Source organism: Salvia miltiorrhiza, chromosome 7, assembly GCF_028751815.1.
Source record: "Salvia miltiorrhiza cultivar Shanhuang (shh) chromosome 7, IMPLAD_Smil_shh, whole genome shotgun sequence".
Classification (NCBI taxonomy): domain Eukaryota; kingdom Viridiplantae; phylum Streptophyta; class Magnoliopsida; order Lamiales; family Lamiaceae; genus Salvia; species Salvia miltiorrhiza.
The window spans coordinates 1,749,395-1,773,435 of record NC_080393.1 but is presented as its reverse complement, the minus strand read 5'-3'; the positions used below and the strand labels follow the sequence as shown (position 1 = coordinate 1,773,435).

General features: G+C 37.0%; 3 protein-coding genes across 3 annotated transcripts; all 3 read right to left on the bottom strand.

Moving 5' to 3' along the window:
* Positions 1-9,673: 9,673 nt before the first annotated feature.
* Positions 9,674-12,792, bottom strand: LOC130991459 (putative late blight resistance protein homolog R1A-10). Its single transcript, XM_057915699.1, has 2 exons — positions 10,020-12,792; positions 9,674-9,941 (listed from the first exon to the last, which is right to left on the bottom strand). The coding sequence occupies exon 1, from the start codon at positions 12,732-12,734 to the stop codon at positions 10,020-10,022; it is 2,715 nt and encodes a 904-aa protein (XP_057771682.1). The 5' UTR covers positions 12,735-12,792; the 3' UTR covers positions 9,674-9,941.
* Positions 12,793-19,932: 7,140 nt separating this feature from the next.
* Positions 19,933-21,763, bottom strand: LOC130991464 (late blight resistance protein R1-A-like). The gene is made up of 2 exons (XM_057915704.1): positions 20,101-21,763; positions 19,933-20,022 (listed from the first exon to the last, which is right to left on the bottom strand). The coding sequence occupies exon 1, from the start codon at positions 21,474-21,476 to the stop codon at positions 20,388-20,390; it is 1,089 nt and encodes a 362-aa protein (XP_057771687.1). The 5' UTR covers positions 21,477-21,763; the 3' UTR covers positions 19,933-20,022; positions 20,101-20,387.
* On the bottom strand, positions 21,514-22,626 carry LOC130993026 (putative late blight resistance protein homolog R1A-3). The gene has a single exon (XM_057917747.1). The coding sequence runs from the start codon at positions 22,624-22,626 to the stop codon at positions 21,514-21,516; it is 1,113 nt and encodes a 370-aa protein (XP_057773730.1).
* Positions 22,627-24,041: the final 1,415 nt, after the last annotated feature.

Below are 24,041 nucleotides of genomic sequence, written 5' to 3'. Positions count from 1 at the left end.
AAGTCTTACTCAACAGCAGTAACTTAAAAAACTCGAATTATGTTAATCTGTCACACACACACACACAAAGAAAAACTTATAAAGACTCGCAAAAAGCTATAATTAATATATCTAACAGTTAGATGCAATTTATATAAATAAAAATTAGTTTGATCCATCCTATCTTGATCCACCTAAAACATCAAAATTCATCACCCATCAGCGTTCATTCTTCAACTTCTTTGTAGTTTTCGAAGACTGACCAATTATGGGAAGATACGAAGTTGGAGGTCGTAGTTTTCGTATTCAGATTGCTGCTCCTCCTGAATCTGTTTTGCTGAGGCCACTGCAGAAGGGCTGCACCATTTTAACTCGATTAATTGGAGGGTTGGGATTTCTCCAGTGCCAGCGGGGATTTCCTCTAGCGCATCACAATCTCGTATAATGAGATGCTGAAGTCTAGGGAAGTTGGTTTCATCAGCTCTCCAACGCACCAGTCTATAACATTCTTCGAGTAGTAGAAAGTGCAATGAGCTGAATTCATCTCCTTCTGCTATTTCCCACTCTTCACCATATGCTTCTTCTGTCTCATTGCTTTTGAAGATACTTGCGCTCATCTTGACCACTCCCAGATTCGGTATTGTTATTTCCCACTCTTCTTCTTCTGTCTCATTGCTTTCGAAGGTACATGCGCTCATCTTGAGCACTTCCAGATTCGGTAGTGCACACATAGCCGTCGTTGCCGGAGTTATTACACAATTCACCAGATTTAATTCTCTAAGAGTAGATGGAAATTTGAGTACGTGCAGATAATATTTCCTGAACACTGAACTTCTCCAGGTTAATGCTTGGAGTTTGTGAAGATGACTCAGATCAACAACTTCACTCATCCCTGATGAGCCTTCAACCTCATAATAGATTTTCAAGCTTTTTATATTTGGAATGCTTTCCAAGAAACCCCTTCGAATCACTGACAGAGTTAGGTCCACACCCCATATCGTCTGCAGCTTCTTCAGAACAATTTTTTTCATGTAATCATCTTCTATCCAGAGATACACATCCAATATGATGAGATGTCTTAACTCACACATCTCCCACAACTCAGCTGGACAAGAGCCATCGCCTAGCTTAGCAATCAACGTTTGCAAATTACTCAATCTTGATATTCCACTTCTTGGCAATGACTTACAATCGATAGATAAGTAGCGTAAGTTCACAAGTTGTAATATTTCTTCCGGGAACACATTAATATAATTTTCCAATAAATCCAACACCCTAAGCAAGCTTAATGTGAAAACCATGCGAAGAACATTCCTATCCAACTTGACAAATAGTAGAAATGATCGAGCAAGTGACATCTCTGATGAAGAAGCATACTCATCAATATCTTCCATTCCATATGATGTGTGGATACTCACACGACGCAGCTGGTTAGGGAATGTGAGCTCGGTGGAATTCTTGACATGTAGAAACTTCTCATCATCAGCTTTCCTAATGCATAAATCTCTCAAAAGATCATGCATGCCGTACCTCTTTGTTTCTTTTCCATACCAATTATAACTTGTAATAACCGAAACTAGATTCCTTTCTACAAGTGACTTTAAATAATCCTCTGCCTCTTCCTCCAAACTTTTATCTCCATTCGATTGCACAAATCCTTCTGCTACCCACATCTGTATGAGTCTCAAGGGGTCAATCTCAAAATCTTTAGGGAATGCTGCCATGTAGAGGAAACATGGTATCAAGTGAAGCGGCAAATGGTTATAACTTAAGGATAGTATATTGAAGAATTGCTTGTCTGATTCAGCAATTGCAGCTCTTACGTCGTTCCCAATATCCACCCAAACATCTTTCAATCTTTCCACCTTTGACAACAGCCCTCCAATCACATTGATAGCTAGAGGAAGCCCACCGCAATCACTCGAAATCTTCTTCCCTATCCCTTGTAACTCATGAGGGCAGTCCTCTTCTCCAAACACAATTTGGCTAAGAAGATCCCAACTTTGAGGCTCGTTCAGCAACTGCACCTGATGAAGCAGACTCTTGGAGTCTGCATATTTGGCGACATCCGATTCCCTAGTGGTGATCACAATCCGACTCCTGTTATTGTTGTCCGGCCGGGAAGTACCTCCTTATCTCATCCCAGAATGTGGTGCTCCAAATATCATCTAATACAATCATGTATCTTCTACCATACAAGCTCCTATACAAGATATCTTTCAACTCACCATCTCCCTTTCCATTATGTTTGTCACATTCTTCATTTCCAATAATGCAACGAAGAAGGCTTAATAGAATTGAGCGCATATTGTAATCTTGTGAAATTGTGGTCCAAGCACGATGGCTAAAGTGGTCAACAATGAGAGGATCTTGATAAAGTGTTCGAGCAAGAGTGGTTTTACCTATACCACCCATACCCACGATGGGTAGGATCTCCAGCTTGCTCTGCATCCCGGTCAGCCGATCCTTCAGCTGCATCAGATCTTCATCAACTCCCACCACGACGCTCTTCGAACTCGAGAAAGAAGCACCACTCCATGAGCTGCCGGTTGGCTTCATGTTTGTCTCCACCTCCACGAGCTTCACGACTTGTTCGATTACAGAATCAAGTTTTTGTGTCACTAGCAGCACATCTGGTGTCAGTTGAAGAATGGAGTTCACTCTTTTAGGAATCGAAAGCATTCGCTCAACCATGTGAGATTCAATGATATCTTCTGCTTCATTTGCTACATCTCTGATTCGGCTCTCCAAACTTGGAATTTTGGTGAGTGGAGTTTTTTCAAGAATCTGCTGCAGGGAAGAAGCTTTTTCGAGGAGGGATTGGAGTTGTGGTTTCGAGGAGGGATTAGAAGAAGAAGAAGAAGAAGATGGTGATGATTGACATAGTCTATGATGGTTGCGTCCAAGAATCCAGCGTGGTATTTTGGTGAGTGGTGGAGTTTGTTTGGGATCCAGAATTCCTTCGAGGATGGTGATGAGGGATTGGAGTTGTGGTTTCTGAGGTCCAAGAATCCAGCGTGTTTGTTGGGGATCAAGAATCCCTTGGAGGATGGTGATGAGGGATTGAAGATTGTAAGCCATTTTTCAGATCTCTGCTCACTCGAAAAATGACAGTATTACAATTAATGATTCCATGTGCCCTCTTTTGAAAAGTGAAGATGACTGTTAACTGCATAGCTCTAACTCGAAGTGGGACAAACAAACTTTTATATCTTTGTCGTAGAATTTCCATAATTGATTTCCCATCATTTTCTAACATGGGCATTTATTTTGGACAGATATGATATGAAACGAAGGCGTTTAAGTCGGTTTGCAATCCAAAAGCTCTACTCTAAAAATCACATCTTTCAATATGGAGAAGATTGTGATGAAGCTTATAGGAAAAGATCAATATTGAAGACTCTGTTCAATTGTTATCGTTTGATTTCAAGATTGAGACAATGTCATTTGACTTTCCTCCACCAGTCAAAGTTCATCACTAGGATTCCAAATTGAGCATATCATTTTGCTCCTCATATTTAAGATTAGTGATGGTCAAACTTCAATATTATGTAACCTCTCTCTACTTGAAAGCATTTTAATTTACAATAAATCTATACAGTCACATTGTGATCACCCACAAATTAATATAATAAGGAAAATCTTGATTTATTTAATTTATTTTTAAAATAAAAATAAGATTTAATTATTTTATTATATTCTCTACATTGTACTTATTTTTTAATTTTTTTTTTGCATTTTTTATTTTTTAATTTTTTTTAATAAAAATAAAAAAGTTACCAAAAAATTCCAAAAAAATAACTACAATGTAGAGAATATGATAAAATAACTAAATCTTATTTTATTTTAAAAAATAAGTTAAATAAATTAAATTATTTTCCATTTAGGTAAATTGTGGGTGGCCACAATGTGGTTGTTTAGTATTACTCATTTAGTTTTGGGCCATTTAATATTGTGGATAAAACCTCCTCAAAAAAAAAAAAAAAATTGTGGATAAAACGGTATAATCGATTGCTTTAATTATGGTAGTTGCTAATTCTGACTTGATTTTGGTGTCACTTTGAATGAGCTAATCCTAGTCCCTCTCCCACATCTTTGTGAAATTTTGTTATTTAAATTGTTCCAAGTTGGTTCAAGTTAAAGACAAAATGTCTCATAAAATAGAGTGAGTTTAATAATATAATGTAATTATGTTCATAGCCCTCATTTTACTCATTGAAGCTCCCAATTTAAAATAATAATAAAAAATATATATAAATTTACTATAATAAATCACGATTATAATTATAATCGTGATTCAGGCATAATAATTCGAAATAAAATGTTAAAAATCATACAATAAACCCAAGTTCATAAAAGATTTTCTTACAGAGCGGGAATCCCTTTGGGCTCGAGTGGTTAGAGCGTGTGGGGGTGAACTTGATTGGGATGAGAGTGGTTTCTTTTTACATGGAAATAGGGCAGCGAGGTCGGGGTGGTGGAAGAAAGTTCTGGACTTGAGCTGGGGGAAAAAGGGAGGTGGTTGAGGAAAAATCTTGTGGTCCAAATTGGAGAGGGTGATGGGTTCTTGTTTTGGCATCAGCGTTGGGTGGGAGAGAGGAGTCTTAAGGAGATGTTTCCTAGGCTCTTTAGATTAAGTGATAATCAGGATGGTCTTGTAAAAAATTTGGAAGGGTGGGAAGAGGGAGTTTGGGCTTGGAACCTTGGTTGGCATCGTGAGCTGAGGGGGAGGGAATTGGACCAATACCAAAACCTTGTTTATGTGATTCAAAGTACTAACATTCTCGTAGGTACAGCAGATGGTTGGAAATGAAAGGCTGACCCGAAAGGATTTTTTTCAGCAACGTTAGAAATCTGGTACGCTATTCTAGTTTGGCTCGGGAAAAAAACGGTACTACACTCAAAAGCGAAGGAGCATCTTCTTGCCTTTTCAAATTTGGGAAGAAAATCAGATTGCTCCATTCTTTCATGTGTTTGGTTATGCGTTGTTTGGTGTATGTTGAAAGGAAGAAATGAATGCAAATTTAATCATGGTGAGTGGAAATCGGAAAAATTGTTGACAGAAATTAAGATGAGAGTTTGGGGGTGGAAAGTTGCATACAAAGTGGAGTCACATATCAAAGATTTTAGAAACTGGTCTCTTGGTGCAAAGCTGCTGGAATAGGAGCTGGTTGGAGGTCTTTTGTGGCTGTTTAGCGGAGGAGTTTTTCTTTTATGTTTGTTTGGTCACCTTTTTCTCTTGTGGATTTGTTGGTTTGGTACCTCTGGTACCGTCTTTTTTTGGTAATATAATTCCATTTTCCCGATCAAAAAAAAAATATACGTAATATATATAGGACAAAATTTAATACAGCCGCCTCTGGGCAAAAGCTGAAAAATATCAAAAATTAAAGAGTTGATCGCAGCTCATCTTTCCTTATACTTCATCCACAAAATCAGAATCTAAGAAGCACAATAAATTATCCATGAATTGAAATTAAAAAAAAATAATAAAAATTCATCTTGATGTTGAGTAGTTGCAGTAGATGAATACAAATGAGTAAAACAGGATGTTGGATATTTTGCTGTATTTTAATTGAGTATGAAAGAGTACCTTTGTATTCTTCTTGTGTTTCTTGATCTCAGAACAAGACGTACAGATGCTGGAAAAGAAAAGATACAAGCAGTTAAGGTTTCTAAATTTTAAAAGAATACTACAAAATAAGTTGGAAAGAGAAAATACCATAAAAAAGATTGAAGAAGGGTGCAAAATTTGAGTCAAGGATGGAGGCATTAAATAATACTAACAGGGGAAAATTCTGTGAGTTGCAATTTGGAGAGAGACATAAATGTTCTTTGATTTTTTGGACACAAGTCAAGAGAGAGAAGATAGATGCAGATGATGATGCGTTGAAGATAAACTCAAATTCCATCTTTTAAAGTGTCACGTCAGCTTTAGAAACTCATCGATTTTTTCTTTTTATATCTCCTCCAATAATAAACTAATTTCTTACTTACATTTTATTTCAATTATAATTTATATTTTACATATTTTAATTATGTATTTAATTTAAATTTTATATTCAAATTAATATTAAAGTTAGCTACATGTGATTCAACAAAGAAATATATATATAGGGAGAAGATCCATAGAGAATGCTAAGTATTTTGAAAAAGAAGAATTAATCCTAGCCCTTAGATTTAGTGAATCTGACGGTACATATCGATTCCTTTTAGTTTCATCCGTTTAATGTAGTAAGGTTAATTAATGCAATCGAGACAAGATAGACAAGATAATCCACAGATTTCCGTATGCAATCGAGACAAGATAGACAAGATAATCATCTTCAAAATGAATAAATGAATTAAGTCTTGGAGTGTATTCAATGATGCATAGGCGTCATTATTTAGTTAGGTACAACCGTTCAACATTAAAGCACGGCATTGATTTGCACTGTTGCACGGAACTTATCACAAAATAATGATTTGCACTGTTGCACGGACTTATCAAAAATGTTGAAGTTAAAATTGATTAGAGAAGCTTCCTACATTTTCTCAAAAAATAAAAGAGCTTCATTTTCCATTAATGGGACCAAAAATATGTGGCTATATTTGATTATGTTAGCTTTTAATATTCTCTCCGTCCGCGATATCGTTTCCAACGGCGCGAGTTTTAAGAAAAATGATACTCCCTCCGTCCACGAAATAAACTCTCATTTGATGCTCGGCACGGAGACTAAGAAAATTGATAAATGTGTTGTGATTGAAATAAAATGGTAGTTGACCAAAAGTGATAAATGTGTTGTGAGGTGGGCCATGAATGATAGCGAGTAGTAAATATAGAATATAAAAGTGATAAAGTGTTATAGGGTGGGCCCATGAGTGGTAAAGAGAAGTAAATATAAAATATAAAAATGATAAAGGTGTTGTGGGGTGGGCCCATTAATGGAGAAGGTTAGTAAGTTTAGGAAATAAAAGAGGGTATAATTGTCCAAAAAGTAAAGTAGAAGTTTATTTCATGGACAAATATTTAAGGGCAAGTAGGAGTTTATTTCGTGGACGGAGGGAGTAGATAGTAGTGGATATGTAGTGAGTGGAGTTTGAGTCTCACTATTGTTGTGAGTGGAAGTTTGTGGACCATACTTCTATAAATGGAAGTGGAAATAATATCGCGGACAGACCAAAATGATAAATGTGGAAACAATATCACGGACGGAGGTAGTATAAATTAAAAAAACAATTAGGGTAGTAAGTGAGTATTATTATATGAGTTCGGGATGAGAATAAATTGTAAAATAATTTTTTTAATTATATTTGAGATTAATATGAGTTTATATATTGTAAATTGGTTCAAACATCAATCGATATGGCTACATAATTTTTTTAAAATTTTAATTTTGTTATTTAGTTTATTTATATTAATATTTACTTTGTAATGTCGATTTATTACTGTAGTAGATAATCAATTAGTGTAACAATATATTTTTATAAATTCAAATAGGTTCAAATAAATAGTGAGTATAATATACATGTTTGATATTAGAATTAATAGTAAAATCACTTTTAAGTGGTTTATGACGAGTACATGTATTTATATAATCTAGACGGGTTTTGAGTAGTTGAACTATAGCATTTTTATTCTAAATGTAAATCATAAATAATATTTTGATATATACTCCCTCCGTCCGTCCCATTATTAATGGCCCGTTTCCCTTTTTGGGTTGTCCCATATATAATGGCATGTTTCCTTAATACCCGTGCCGAAAAGAAAAAGGTCGTTAATAGCGGGACAGAGGGAGTACTATTTATTAAGTTTGACAAAATAAAGTTTTCGAAAATAAATAATTTGTTTATGGTACCCTAGCTCTTTTCGATTTTGGTGATAGTAAATGTTTAGAATTATTAAAATATTACTTAATATAAACATCAAATTAAATAAACTATTTCGTATTAATATAACATTGTAATACCTTTTCGATTTTGGTGGTAGAAATATTTAGATTATTAAAAAGCTATTTGGGGGATGACCCAAAAAAGAAAGATAATAAGTTATTTAGGGGACGAAGGGGGTATATTATTTAACACAAATTACTATATTTTTGTGATGAGAATAAATAATAAAATTGTTATTTACATAGCAAATTCATTACTTTGATATAAATATTATTTTATTTATCATAATTATAAATATAACTAAAATAATTATCCATCGAATTTCTATGGATTACACATTAATTTAACAAAGCAATACATATCTACCAACTATGACGTGTCTATTCTAATTAAAAAAATTTATTTTATTGGTACGGAAAGAAATCAGATGTATTATGAAAGCCGGAAACCGGAGGAGTTGTAACACCCTATTCTAATTAAAGTATTAAATATTGTCTTTCGAGTTCTTGATGATCATGTGGTCTTGTAAAGTTGAGATGAGATGATACTTATATGACATATGAGATCTTAAATTAATTTTTATCCGTTAGTATAAAATTTATATAAAAGGGTATTTTTATTATCCTAGCAAAAAATTAACATTTGATTGACGAATATAATTGAGATTAATATAATGTAAACTTTATACATCAAGTTAAATTAATTAAAAATAACTATATTATATAAAAATAATATAAATAATTCAAATCATAATTTAAAGTCCCGTCGAATTTCGACGGGTTATACACTAGTTTAAATTTATTGGGATATGAAGTACATTAAGTTTAGCTGGTGAGAAAAGAGTGAGTTTTTAAAATTTGATGTTAATTAATTCTTCTTAATTCTTGTGCAAAAATTTAAAACATCTTATATTTTGGAAAGGAGGGAGTAGTAATAAACACAATCGACATTCCATGCATTATTTGGATAAAATAAAAATTAAATAGATAAATAATAAACAAAGTCAATGTTTCATGCATTATTTGAAAGAAACAAACAACACCCCTTCTAAATATGGGGTGAGATGCGAGGAACTCAGCGATCGTTTGAGCGTTTACCTGTTGCTTTTCGACGCGTAGAGCCATAGTTTTGATGCCTCTCAAACACAGCCAACAGTGGAACGGAGCCAACAGTGCATCACGATATCTGAAATTAGAAGGGACACCATGTACCAATCTCGAGCTCGATTTTATAATCGGGTACCGTAATATTCGAGTCAGATATTCGGGTACCTTAAATTATTCAGTCAAATGTCAAGTTTCAGAAGTCAAACAGTTAATTCGTGTTCGTTGTAAATAGAGTATTTGGGTACCCGAATTATCCGATTTAGCTTAATAGGGTATTTTGATTAACTTAATGTGATTTTATTTCTTTCTTTCCTTTCTTGTATGATTTTGGTGCTGCGAAGCATCAAAATCATACAAGAAATTTATTTAATTATTTTACTATTTTACCCTATATTTTATAGCTCCTAAATTAAATTTAGGGTTATAAGATATAAAATATAAAATAAATATTAAATATTTAATTTATTATGATTATTATTATTATTATTATTTTAAAAAGGGAGTTATAAGGAGTAAAATGTAGGCTATGAATAGAATGACCCCCAACATTATATATTTATGTTCAAGAAGTAATATGATGCATGCCAACTTTATCTAGCTAAAAAAGTACTAGAACTAGAAATGTTTAAAGATTATAATTCATTCGAAACTCCAAATTAATTAACTTCGACAATATATATATCAATGAAATGATAGTATCATATTAACAAAAAATCCAATTAAAGGTTCAAGTCTCATTAAAAGTCCCAAGACAAAAAAGCCAGTAAAAAACACTAAAAGGGTAAAGGAGTTGCTCTTCTAAAACTAAGCACCAAACAAAAGAGGGAAAAAAAAAGGCATAAGAAAAGCATCAAAAGTGAAAAACAAAGCAAATTGTGAAGCAATGGTAGACAAGACAAGAAGAGAGGAGAAATCAAATGAGTTTCAAATATGGCCACTTTGAGTCGTCTTCTTCTTCCTTTCTTTTCTCTTCCTCTTTCTGTGCTGTGTAGATATGCGACACAAGAAATTCGTCAGTTTAATGAAACCCAACAATATGATTAGAGTGATAATAAGACTGACCTAATCATCATATGATGGGATGATACGAAGTTGGAGGTCGTAGTTCTCGTATTCAGATTGCTGCTCCTCCTGAATCTGTTTCGCTGAGGCCACTGCTGAACCTCTGCACCTTTCTAAGTGGATTAATTGGAGGGTTGGGATTTCTCCAATGCCGGCGGGGATTTCCTCCAGCACAACACAATATCGTATAAAGAGATGGCGGAGTCTAGGGAAGTTGTTTTCATCAGCTCTCCAACGCACCAGACTAAAACATTCTTTGAGTAGTAGAAACTGTAATGAGCTGAATTCATCTCCTTCTGCTATTTCCCACTCTTCACGATATGCTTCTTGTTCTGTCTCATTGCTTTTGAAGGTACATGTGCGCATCTTGAGCACTTCCAGATTCGGTAGTGCACACAGAGCCGTCGTCGCTGCAGGAGTTATTACACAAAAACCCAGACTTAATTCTCTAAGACTAGATGGAAATTTGAGTGCGTGCAGATATTGCCAGTACATTGAACTCCAGCTTAATGTTTGGAGTTTGTGAAGATGACTCAGATCAACTACTTCACTCTTCCATGAGCCTTTAACCTCATAACCGATTTGCAAGCTTTTTATATTTGGAATGCTTTCCAAGAAACCCCTTCTAATCACTGACGGACTTAGCTCCACACGCCGTATCGTCTGCAGCTTCTTCAGAACAATTTTTTTCATGTAATCATCTTCTATCCTGAGATATGCACCCAATATGATGAGATGTCTTAACTCAGACATCTCCCACAACTCAGCTGGGCAATAGCTATAGGAGCATAGATTAGCAATCAAGGTTTGCAAATTACACAATCTTGATATTCCATTTCTTGGCAATGACTTGCAAATGATAGATAAGTAGCGTAAGTTCACAAGTTGTAATATTTCTTCCGGGAACTCAATCTCATCATACTTATTCATTTTCAATAAATCCAACACCCTAAGCAAGCTTGATGTGAAAACCATGGGAGATAGAATCCGATCCAACTTGACAAAGAGTAGAAATGATCGAACAAGTGACATCTCTGATGAAGAAGCATACTCATCATCTTCCAATACATATGATGTGTGAATACTCACACGGCGCAGCTGGTTAGAGAATCTGACCTCAGGAGAATTCATGACATGTAGAAACTTCTCATCATCAGCTTTCCTAATGCATAAATCTCTCAAGAGATCATGCATGTTGTACCTCTTTGCTTTTCCATACCAATGATACCTTGTAGCCGAAACTAGATTCCTTTCTACAAGTGACTTTAAATAATCCTCTGCCTCTTCCTCCAAACTTTTATCTCCATTCGATTTCACAAATCCTTCTGCTACCCACATCCTTATAAGTCCTGAGGCCTTCATCTCATAATTTTCGGGGAATGCTGCCATATAGAGGAAACATGGTTTCAAGTGAAGCGGCAAATGGTTATAACTTAAGGATAGTATATTGGAGAACTGCTTGTCTGATTCACCAATTGCAGCTCTTACGCCGTTCCCAATATTCTCCCAAACATCTTTCAATCTTTCCACTTTTGACAACAGCCCTCCAATCACATTGATAGCCAGAGGAAGCCCACCGCAATCACTCGCAATCTTCTCTCCTATCCCTTGTAACTCATGAGGCCAATCCTCTTCTCCAAACACAATTTGGCTAAGAAGATCCCAACTTTGAGGCTCGTTCAGCAACTGCACCTGATGAAGCAGACTCTTGGAGTCTGCATATTTGGCGACATCCGATTCCCTAGTGGTGATCACAATCCGACTCCTGTTATTGTTGTCCGGGAAGTACCTCCTTATCTCATCCCAGAATGTGGTGCTCCAAATATCATCTAATACAATCATGTATCTTCTACCATACAAGCTCCTATACAAGATATCTTTCAACTCACCATCTCCCTTTCCATTATGTTTGTCACATTCTTCTTTTCCAATAATGAAACGAAGAAGGCTTAATAGAATTGAGCGCATATTGTAATCTTGTGAAATTGTGGTCCAAGCAAGATAGCTAAAGTGGTCAACAATGAGTGGATCTTGATAAAGTTTTCGAGCAAGAGTGGTTTTACCTATACCACCCATACCCACGATGGGCAGGATCTCCAGCTTGCTCTGCATCCCGATCAGCCGATCCTGCAACTGCTTCAGATCTTCATCAACTCCCACCAAGACGCTCTTGGAACTCGAGAAAGAAGCACCACTCCATGAGCTGCCGGTTGGCTTCATGTTTGTCTCCACCTCCACGAGCTTCACGACTTGTTCGATTACAGAATCAAGTTTTTGTGTCACTAGCAGCACATCTGGTGTCAGTTGAAGAATGGAGTTCACTCTTTTAGGAATCGAAAGCATTCGCTCAACCATGTGAGATTCAATGATATCTTCTGCTTCATTTGCTACATCTCTGATTCGGCTCTCCAAACTTGGAATTTTGGTGAGTGGAGTTTTTTCAAGAATCTGCTGCAGGGAAGAAGCTTTTTCGAGGAGGGATTGGAGTTGTGGTTTCGAGGAGGGATTAGAAGAAGAAGATGATGATGATTGACATAGTCTATGATGGTTGCGTCCAAGAATCCAGCGTGGTATTTTGGTGAGTGGTGGATTTTGTTTGGGATCCAGAATTCCTTCGAGGATGGTGATGAGGGATTGGAGTTGTGGTTTCTCAGGTCCAAGAATCCAGCGTGTTTGTTCGAGGATGGTGATGAGGGATTGAAGATTGTAAGCCATTTTTCTGATCTTTTCTCACTCGAAAAATGTAAACAAGACAAAAGGAAAGGGAAGGAAGCTCTTGTAGTTTCAACATCAAGTTTGAATAATATATTGCATGCCTTGAATCTATCCGGGATTTTTAAATATTTTACATGACGCTTCTATTATGATCCTGAAAAGAAGCATTCAATGTTTTTATTTTTATTCAACTTGTATATATTAATTTATTGAATCTCTAACTCACAACAAAATTTTGAAATTTCATTTCTTAAGACTTAAGAGGCTCCCCCCGCCGCCACTTCGGACTCCAAAAATGTGTGGACTTGGCCTGCTAATACAAGTTAAATATCATACTACTTTAGAATGGAAAGAAAAAAAATTGAATTTGCGATAGGTTTAGAAGACAGCATTTCACATTTGACAAAAAGAAACTAATTTATAAAAAAATATTAGGAAATTTTTAGTAGCATTGTGAAAGTTTTGACCTTCTTGTTAGCATCAAGATGTTGAGAAATGGTTCTTGAAAGTAGTGATCATCCGGCCACATCGTGTTAATAAAGGTATTTTACTCAACTAGCAACGTACATTGTACGTGTAATTAATATTATTTTATTTGATAATCTATTATTTTAGAAAATCTATTAATTTATTACTTTCATTAGATAATTTATTGGATGAATATATTTATTTATAAGCCTTATCAATAGTTGTAGATATATATAACAGATTTAGTGTAATATCCCATGAATAATATATTCTTATAAATATATAATATTTAAAATAACCTTAGAAATAAAACATGTAATAAATTATATAGAATTCTAATCCGATGAGAAATCTACTCTTATCAATTTTGAATTATTAAAATGCCTGTGTTTTAGTTTAGATTATTATAAAGTATTAGATTTATTTTATAAATATATATAATATATAAAATATTCCCTTCGTCCCGGTCCAATAGTCCTATTTCTTTTGGGCACGGAGATTAAGAAATTTGTTTTTTTAGTGTAAAAGTGTGTAAAGGTGTGTGAGACCACATTGTTTGTAGTGTAAAATCATCATTACCAAAAATTCAAATGGGACTATTGGAGTGGGACGGAGGGAGCAGTGGCGGAGCCCCCGGAAAATTTTTTTTGGGGGCATTCAATACATTTTAGACATTTTTTACTAAAATACAATTATAATAATAATAATAACAACATTTTCATAGATAATATAGTTCAAAACATTTACTAAAAATTTTTTTGGGGCATTCAATACATTTTAGACATTTTTTACTAAAATACAAATATAATAATAATAATAACAACATTTTCATAGATAATATAGTTCAAAACATTTACTAAAAATTTTTTTGGGGGCATTCAATATATTTTAGACATTTTTTACTAAAATACAAATATAATAATAATAATAACAACATTTTCATAGATAATATAGTTCAACATTTACTAAAAAATTTTTTGGGGGCATTCAATACATTTTAGACATTTTTTACTAAAATACAAATATAATAATAATAATAATAATAATAATAATAATAATAATAATAATAATAATAACAACATTTTTAGACATATTATAAAAATAATTTTTTTTTTTTTTTTTTTTTAAAATTTGGGGGGGGGGGGGGGGCTCTAGCCCCCCCTGGCTACGCCCCTGGGAGGGAGTATATAATAGGGGTAAAATAGACAATACACAAGTTGTGCCTTAGACTCTTTAGGCTGTTTTTATATTAGTGTATATATATATATATATATATATATATATATTTAGGCAATATCAGATTTCATGCTATGTCTATCGGTTTTATTGTGATGAGGATTCCTTCATGTGCATCGGGAGGAACACTATATTAATTGAAACTAAAGTTCCAAGTGTAAGTCTTCTCAACAACACAACAAGGATTAAAAGCAGACCAATGAATAGGAAATCGACGACAACAACAAACGACAGAGATTACCGGGAAAAGCTCAGGTTCACTTCTTGGTCTTATATTCACAATATTAAGAATCTTGCCTTGGCCAGGTCAAATTTTGGACACTCTTCAACAAAGTTATCAATAAATATGGCTGCCATAAGTGATGGTAGACAATATCAGACAAACCGGAATCATTTTTGTTATTCACGCATATAATTCGAAATAAAATGTTACCCTTGTTGGGAAATATACACAAATAATTCCGCCCATTATCAAATCGAAAGCAATATCAAAGATATAAATTATCTAAGACGGGAAAAATAATGACACCGATATTTAACGTGGTTCGGCCAAACTGCCTACGTCCACGGACCCACCCCAATATATTAGAGAATCTCACAAAATGAGGAGTACAACAATACCACACTGTATTTTGTATCTTGCCTACACAGAGGCTATCTCTCGACTCACTTTTATCACTCGTGTATAACTTCTACACTGAAGTTTTCTCTCACAAGATTTTTCTCTCTATCTCTCTATCTCTCTATCTAGAGAATGCTTTGGTTGTGTTTTTGGTGTGTTTTTACAAATGCTGCGTAGAGGCTTTTATAGGCAAAAGTTAAGAGGTGGTTGGTGGCAAATGGTGGTAGGTGGCACATGGTGCAGCTACCTACCTCTTTTATTTTTGACTAACAATCTCCCACTTGAAGACTGATTTCAATCTGTCTTCACACCTCGATCAACGCAGCAGCCTTTCTGTCTTTGTTATTCTAGCAAACCAATTGAAGCTGAGCACAACTTCAATTTATCAATGGTTACTGCCTTTGTAAACATATCGGCTGAGTTCTTGCTTCCTTGGATCTTCTCAAGTTGTAAGATCTTCATCTCCAGCAGGTGACGGATGTAGTGATACTTCAACTCAATGTGCTTTGTCCTTGAGTGAAACGCTGGATTCTTAGCCAAGAAAATAGCACTTTGACTGTCACTAAAAAGTGTACTATTCTCATGCTTCTTCCCAAGTTCTCCCAAGAAATTCTGCAACCATACCATCTCCTTGCTTGCTTCCGTCACGGCTACATACTCAGCTTCCGTAGTAGACAACGTGACAATCTTCTGCAACTTAGAAGACCAAGAAATAGCAGTACCACCAAAAGTAAATACATACCCGGTTGTACTCTTCCGACCTTCCAGGTCATTTGATGCCAAATCTGCATCAACATAGCCAACCAACTTGGCACTCTTGCCATCAAAACATAAAGCCTTTTCCGTGGTACCTCTTAAGTAACGAAGAATCCACTTGACTGCTTCCCAATGTTGCTTGCCCGGATCACCCATGAATCGGCTCACTACTCCCACTGCATGCGCAATATCTGGCCTTGTACACACAATGGCGTACATAATGCTGCCTATTGCCGATGCATAAGGAACTTTTATCATCTCGGCACGTTCCTCCTTTGTACATGGCGACTCCTTCTTCGACAGCTTGAAGTGACAACCCAACGGGATGTTCACCGGCTTCGAATTCTGCATGTTAAATCTTTCCAATACCTTCTCAATGTAGTTGGCTTGTGAAAGATACAACTTTCCTGCCGCCTTGTCTCTTTTGATCCTCATGCCAAGAATCTGATTGGCCTCTCCAAGATCTTTCATGGAGAATCGTTCAGACAATTGCTTCTTCAACTTATCCATTTCCTTTGCATCAGCTCCTGCGATCAACATATCGTCAACATATAGCAAAAGGATAAGATAACTTTTGTCGAACCTCTTGTAATAGCAACAATGATCAGCGTGGCATCTCGAGTAGCCAATCTCCAACATAAAACTGTCAAACTTCTTATACCACTGCTTCGGAGCTTGCTTCAGGCCATACAAACTCTTTTTCAACTTGCACACAAGATTTTCTTTTCCTTTCACCACGAATCCCTCGGGCTGTGTCATGTACAAGTTTTCCTCCAAATCACCATGAAGGAACGCTGTCTTTACATCCATCTGATGTAACAACAAGTTTTCTGCAACTACCATGCTCAACACTAAACGAATAGTGGTCAGTTTCACAACAGGAGTAAAAATATCGGTATAATCAATACCGTATCGTTGCTCAAACCCTTTGACAACCAGCCTTGCCTTGTAGCGTTTGCTACCATCAGCTTCAATCTTGATTCGATAGATCCACTTGCAATGCAATGCCTTCTTCCCTTTTGGGAGCTCTACAAGTTCCCAAGTGCCGTTTAGGATAAGAGATGCTATCTCATCATCCATAGCAACTCTCCACATCCGCTTATTGCTACCAGTATCTGCTTCTGCATAGCATTCAGGCTCACCACCATCAGTAAGTAGTAAATAAAAGTTAGAGGGCGAGTACCTATCAGGTGCACGTCGCTCTCTAACCGGTCTTGGCAGCGGATTGTTTGGTGGTGGGGTTCTTGGCTCCTCATCTGGAACCTCTTCAAAATTCTGGCTCTCCTTGCTCCCACTCGAGTTTGAGATGTCTAACTCGACTACTTGGGAATCAGAATTGCCAGGGCTAGATGCTTTCACTCTTTCCTTGTACAACACCTGTTCATTGAAAACCACATCTCTACTTCGAATAACCTTTCGGTTCTGCTCATCCCAGAGCCTATAACCGAACTCGTCTCCACCATAACCAATGAACGTACACTTAAGAGATTTAGCATCTAACTTGCTTCTATTAACATGATCAATATGAGCATAAGCAACACATCCAAAGATGCGTAGAAAAGATAGGTTTACCTCTTTTCCTGTCCATTCTTCCTCAGGTATCCGAAACTCCAATGGAACTGATGGACCTCTATTGATTAGGTATGCAGCTGTGTTAACTGCATCTGCCCAAAACATCTTAGGCAACCCACTTTTCAGCCTCATGCATCTTGCTCGCTCATTTAGTGTTCTGTTCATCCGTTCTGCTACACCATTCTGCTGGGGAGTTCCTCTCACGGTTTTCTCCATGCAAATCCCATTCTCAGCACAGTAGTCTTTGAACTCCTTAAGTTCATATTCTCCTCCATTGTCGGATCGTAGACACTTTACTTTCAGCCCTGTTTCAGTTTCTACAAGGGCTTTCCACTTCCTGAAAGTATCAAATGCATCGGATTTATTTTTAAGAAAATAAACCCATACCTTTCGAGTGGAATCATCAATGAAGGTTATGTAGTATTCCGAGCCACCAAGGGATTTTACAGGCGTCGGTCCCCATAGATCACTATGGACCAGCTCCAGCTTCTGCGTCTTCAAGGTTCTGCCGCCTCTCGAGAAGCTTACCCTTTTTTGCTTTCCGAACACGCAATCCTCGCACAGGCCAACTTCAACAGTTTCTAGGCCAGGCAGCCTACCCTTCGAACACATTATCTTCATCCCCTTTTCGCTCATGTGGCCAAGCCGACAATGCCACAAATCTGCATTGTTCACTCCTCCTGCAAGATCAATGCAATCTTTGGAGTTAGTTGTCATATACAACGTGCCCTCCTTCTTTCCACGAGCTACAATCATAGCTCCCTTGATTATCTTCCAATTACTGCAGCCAAATGTCACTGTGTAGCCTTCTGCATCAAGCTGCCCAATTGAAAGTAAGTTCCTTTTAAGTCCAGGAATATGTCTGACTTGATTCAGCTTCAACTCGGATCCGTTGGATGTCACAACTCGCACGTCTCCCTTTCCCACGATTTTCAGGGGCTCATCATCAGCAAGATACACCTGTCCAAAATCGCCAGAGACATAATTTTCAATTATATCTTCATTACTGCATGAATGGAAAGACGCTCCAGAATCCAGCACCCACGACTCCATTGGACTGGTCACGCTCAGGACCAACGCCTCGCCTACATCTTCTGTTGTGGCTGCGTTCGCTGTCTTTTTGTGATCCTTTTTCTTCGGTGGCGCTTTACATTGATTCTTAAAGTGCCCGAACTCTTCACAGTTCCAGCACTGGATTGAACCCTTATCCGTCCTGGATTGGCTCTTTCCTCTGGACTTTGACCTTCCCCTGTTCTGCTTTCCTTTCGATCTTCCTCGATATTCCGTGTTCAGTGCAGTCCCTGACCCTGAAGTAGATGAAGATTCTTTCCTGCGAATCTCCTCGCTGATCATCAGATCTCTTACTTCGTCAAAGCGCAACTTTGCCTTTGCCGATGAAGCGCTAACTGCTGTCACTGTTCCGGCCCAACTTTCTGGCAAAGAAGATAGCATTATTAGGGCACGAACTTCATCATCAAACTCGATCTCCACCGAGCTCAGCTGTGTGGTGATCATGTTGAACTCGTTCAAATGATTCTGCACTGGTGTGCTCTCGGACATTTTTAGATTGAACAATCGTCTCATCAAATGTACTTTGTTTGCAGTTGATGGTTTCTGGTACATCTCCACCAGAATCGCCAACATCTCCTTTGTTGACTTTGCTCCAGTCGTGTGGTAGGCAACGTTCCTGGACAGCGATAAACGTATTGCACTCATCGCCTTTCTGTTCAGCAGCTCCCACTCGTCTGGATCCATCTTATCTGGTTTTTCTTTGAGGGGCTGATGTAGATCTTTTCCATAAAGGTAATCCTCGATCTGCATCTTCCAGAAACCGAAATCCGCACCATCGAACTTCTCAATCGTAATCTTTCCGTCGCCCATCGTAACTGCTCCCAATTGATAAACTAGATAATTTTCTCAAAGTAATTCTTTTCTGATGTGGAGGTTCAGTAATTACTGCAACCACAGAGCATACTAAGAATTACAAAAGAACAATCACTGTTCACAACGAAATCACTATTCATGATGAATAGTAACAGCACAAGAAAATTATCAGACCGCCACAAACGTGGCTCTGATACCAGTTGTTGGGAAATATACACAAATAATTCCGCCCATTATCAAATCGAAAGCAATATCAAAGATATAAATTATCTAAGACGGGAAAAATAATGACACCGATATTTAACGTGGTTCGGCCAAACTGCCTACGTCCACGGACCCACCCCAATATATTAGAGAATCTCACAAAATGAGGAGTACAACAATACCACACTGTATTTTGTATCTTGCCTACACAGAGGCTATCTCTCGACTCACTTTTATCACTCGTGTATAACTTCTACACTGAAGTTTTCTCTCACAAGATTTTTCTCTCTATCTCTCTATCTCTCTATCTAGAGAATGCTTTGGTTGTGTTTTTGGTGTGTTTTTACAAATGCTGCGTAGAGGCTTTTATAGGCAAAAGTTAAGAGGTGGTTGGTGGCAAATGGTGGTAGGTGGCACATGGTGCAGCTACCTACCTCTTTTATTTTTGACTAACAACCCTCCCATGGGTTTCATCTTTCTGTTCTTCTACGGCTAGAGTCAGTCTTTCATCTTCTTCTTCCTTTCTTTTCTCTTCTTCTTTCTGTGCTGTGTAGATACGCGACACAAGAAATTCGTCAGTTTAATGAAACACAACAACATGATTAGAGTGAAAATAAGACTGACCAATTATGAGATACGAAGTTGGAGTTGGTAGTTCTCGTATTCAAATTGTTGCTCCTCCTGAATCTGTTTCGCTGAGGCCACCACAGAATCACCACACTCTACCAACTGGATTAATTGGAGGGTTGGGATTTCTCCAATGCCGGCGGGGATTTTCTCTAGCGCATCACAATCTCGTATAATGAGATGCTGAAGTCTAGGGAAGTTGGTTTCATCAGCTCTCCAACACACCAGTCTATAACATTCTTGGAGTAGTAGAAACTGCAATGAGCTGAATTCATCTCCTTCTGTTATTTCTCCCACTCTTCATTTGCTGCTTCTTCTCCTGTCTCATTGCTTTTGAAGGTACATCCCTCTATCTTGAGCACTTCCAGATTCGGTAGTGCACACAGAGCCGTCGTCACTGCCGGAGTTATTACACAACCATAGATACTTAATTTTCTAAGAGTAGATGGAAATTTGAGTCCGTGCAGATATTGCCTGAACATTGAACTCCAGGATAACGTTTGGAGTTTGTGAAGATGACTCAGATCAACTACTTCACTCTTCCCTGATGAGCCTTCAACCTCATAAAAGATTTCCAAGTTTTTTATATTTGGAATGCTTTCCAAGAAGCCCATTCTAATCACTGACGGATTTAGCTTCATACCCCGTATCGTCTGCATCTTCTTCAGAACAATTTTTTTCATGTAATCATCTTCTATCCTGAGATATACACCCAACATGATGAGATGTCTTAACTCATACATCTCCCACAACTCAACTGGGCAATAGCTATAGAAGGATAGCCTAGCAATCAATGTTTGCAAATTACACAATCTTGATATTCCACTTCTTGGCAATGACTTGCAATTGATAGATAAGTAGCATAAGTTCACAAGTTGTAATATTTCTTCCGGGAACTTAATCTTACACATTTCCAATAAATCCAACACCCTAAGCAAGCTTAATGTGAAAACTATGGGAGATAGATTTCTATCCAACTTGATCACAAGTAGAAATGATCGAACAAGTGACATCTCTGATGAAGAAGCATACTCATCAATATCTTCCAATACATATGATGTGTGAATACTCACACGGCGCAGCTGGTTAGAGAATCTGACCTTAGGAGAATTCTTCAGATGTAGAAACTTCTCATCATCAGCTTTCCCAATGCATAAATCTCTCAAAAGATCATGCATGTTGTACCTCTTTGCTTTTCCATACCAATTACAAAGTCTAACCGAAACTACATTCCTTTCTACAAGGGACTTTAAATAATCCTCTGCCTCATCTTCCAAACTTTTATCCCCATTCGATTTCACAAATCCTTCTGCTACCCACATCCTTATGAGCCCTGAGGCCTTCATCTCATAATCTTCGGGGAATGCTGCCATATAGAGGAAACATGGTTTCAAGTGAAGCGGCAAATGGTTATAACTTAAGGCCTGATAGTATATTGGAGAACTGCTTGTCTGATTCAGCAATTGCAGCTCTTACGTCGTTCCCAATATTCTCCCAAACATCTTTCAATCTTTCCACCTTTGACAACAGCCCTCCAATCACATTGATAGCCAGAGGAAGCCCACCGCAATCACTCGAAATCTTCTTCCCTATCCCTTGTAACTCATGAGGGCAATCCTCTTCTCCAAACACAATTTGGCTAAGAAGATCCCAACTTTGAGACTCGTTGGAGTCTGCATATTTGGCGACATCCGATTCCCTAGTGGTGATCACAATCCGACTCCCGTTATTGTTGTCCGGGAAGTACATCCTTATCTCATCCCAAAATGTGGTGCTCCAAATATCATCTAATACAATCATGTATCTTCTACCATACAAGCTCCTATACAAGATATCTTTTAACTCACCATCTCCCTCATGTTCATAGTCTGATCCAGTTATGCAACGAAGAAGGCTTAATAGAATTGACCTCATATTGTAATCTTGTGAAATTGCGGTCCAAGCAAGATAGCTAAAGTGGTCAAGAATGAGTGGATCTTGATAAAGTTTTCGAGCAAGAGTGGTTTTACCTATACCACCCATACCCACGATGGGCAGGATCTCCAGCTTGCTCTGCATCCCGATCAGCCGATCCTTCAAATGCTTCGGATCTTCATCAACTCCCACCACGATGCTCGAGAAAGAAGCACCACTCACTGAGCTGCCACTCGGCTTCTTGTTTCTCTCCAACTCCACGAGCTCCGCAACTTGTTGGGTTAAAGAATCAAGTTGTTGCGTCACTAGCTGCACATCTGGTGTCGTGTTTTCTTCTTCTTCTTCTTCTTCAGGCATCGAAAGCAGTCGTTCAACCATGTGAGATTCAACGATATCTTCTGCTTCATTTGCTACGTCTCTGATTTGGAACTCCAAGCTTGGTATTTTGGTGAGTAGTGGAGTTTTTTGGAGAATCTGCTGCTGCAGGTAAGAAGCTTTTTCGAGGAGGGATTGGAGTTGTGGTTTCTCAGGTTCAAGAATCCAGCGTGTTTGTTGGGGATCCAGAATTCGTTCGAGGATGGTGATGAGGGATTGAAGATTGTAAGCCATTTTTCTGATCTCTTCTCACTCGAAAAATAAACAAAGCAAAACAAAAGGAAATGAAGGGGAAGTGGTGTTCACGTAAATATGGCTGCCTTTATTAATTAAGACCATCTTTGTCTGTAGGAAAATTGGGGAGTGGTTGGTCATCTAGTTTGGATTAATGGTGCAACGACATTCGTCAATATTTGATTGGTTGAGCAAATTTTGTTAGGATAATTAATAAAAATTAGTATATCTTTTATATAAAATATTAAAAAAAATTATTAAAAATATCAAAATTTATAATTTTTCATTCTCGGTAAATAGAGGCCACTCTTGCTATATTTCAATACACCTTCAAATTCTCCCATTTATCCTCTCTACACATAACTTCTATTATTTGTTTCTCTATTTTTCAATGGATCGGGGCAATAATTCTTTCTTCAACTCTCAAAATTTCAATTCCTCCCAAAACTATATCCAAATCTTGCTGATATTTCAAACTCCAATGAATTCCCAGAGTTTGATTATGCTATGAATTCAGAATTCTCGCATAATCCAACTCGTAATTTAAATTTTTATTAGTTTGTTATTTTTTTCATTTTATTTTTTTGTAATATTTTAATTTATATTTAATATTACTAAATTTATTACGATTAAAATTAATAATAAAATAATTATATATAATGTTGTGGTTGGGTGGTTGGGGTGGTCATTGATAAATCAACAAAAATATAAGTGATTGGGTTGTGATGAATATTAGTGATGTGGAAGAGAGAGAAATTAATTAAATATTAAAAATAGTTGGATCGTAGAGTGGTTGCTGATAAACATAGTTTAAGTAATAGACAAAATCAGACAAACCAAAATCATTTCGTCATTCAGGCATAATAATTCAAAATAAAATGTTAAAAATCATATAATAAACCCAAGTTCATTTTCAACTCTTAAATCATAAAGATTTAGGTTGGATTCATTACTTTATCAAATGGATTCTTTGTCCCAAGTTCATCCATTTTCACAATGAATTCATCGTTGTGCGATACTTTGTTGTTTATATTGCAACTGAGGTTTGTAAGGCAAACGTGCTGAATTCGTTTGAAAAAAAAATGACCATTCAAAAAAACCCAGAATTTCCACCTTCTATTTGATTCGAATTTTATGACCATGAATTCGTTCAACAAAGTGATGAATTCACTATAAATCTTTTACGATAAAAAAGCTGAAAATAACTGCTAATTTATATTTTAATATAATTTTTTATTTCATTCCATATAATAAACCATCACAACCAAGCACAATGGATACATTTCAAAAGGTTTCCTTTGGTGGAGGAGCATGATGTTGGCCGTGGTGGGGAGGAGGAGCATGGCGACGATGGTTCCTTGGTGCCCCGTGGCTGCGAGGAGAAGTAGCATGACGGCCGTGGCCGTGACGGTGGT

Coding starts and splice junctions, on each gene's coding strand:
- LOC130991464 (XM_057915704.1), bottom strand. CDS start 21,476: ATGGCAGCATTCCCCGAAGATTATGAGATGAAGGCCTCAGGGCTCATA.
- LOC130993026 (XM_057917747.1), bottom strand. CDS start 22,626: ATGGCTTACAATCTTCAATCCCTCATCACCATCCTCGAACGAATTCTG.
- LOC130991459 (XM_057915699.1), bottom strand. CDS start 12,734: ATGGCTTACAATCTTCAATCCCTCATCACCATCCTCGAACAAACACGC.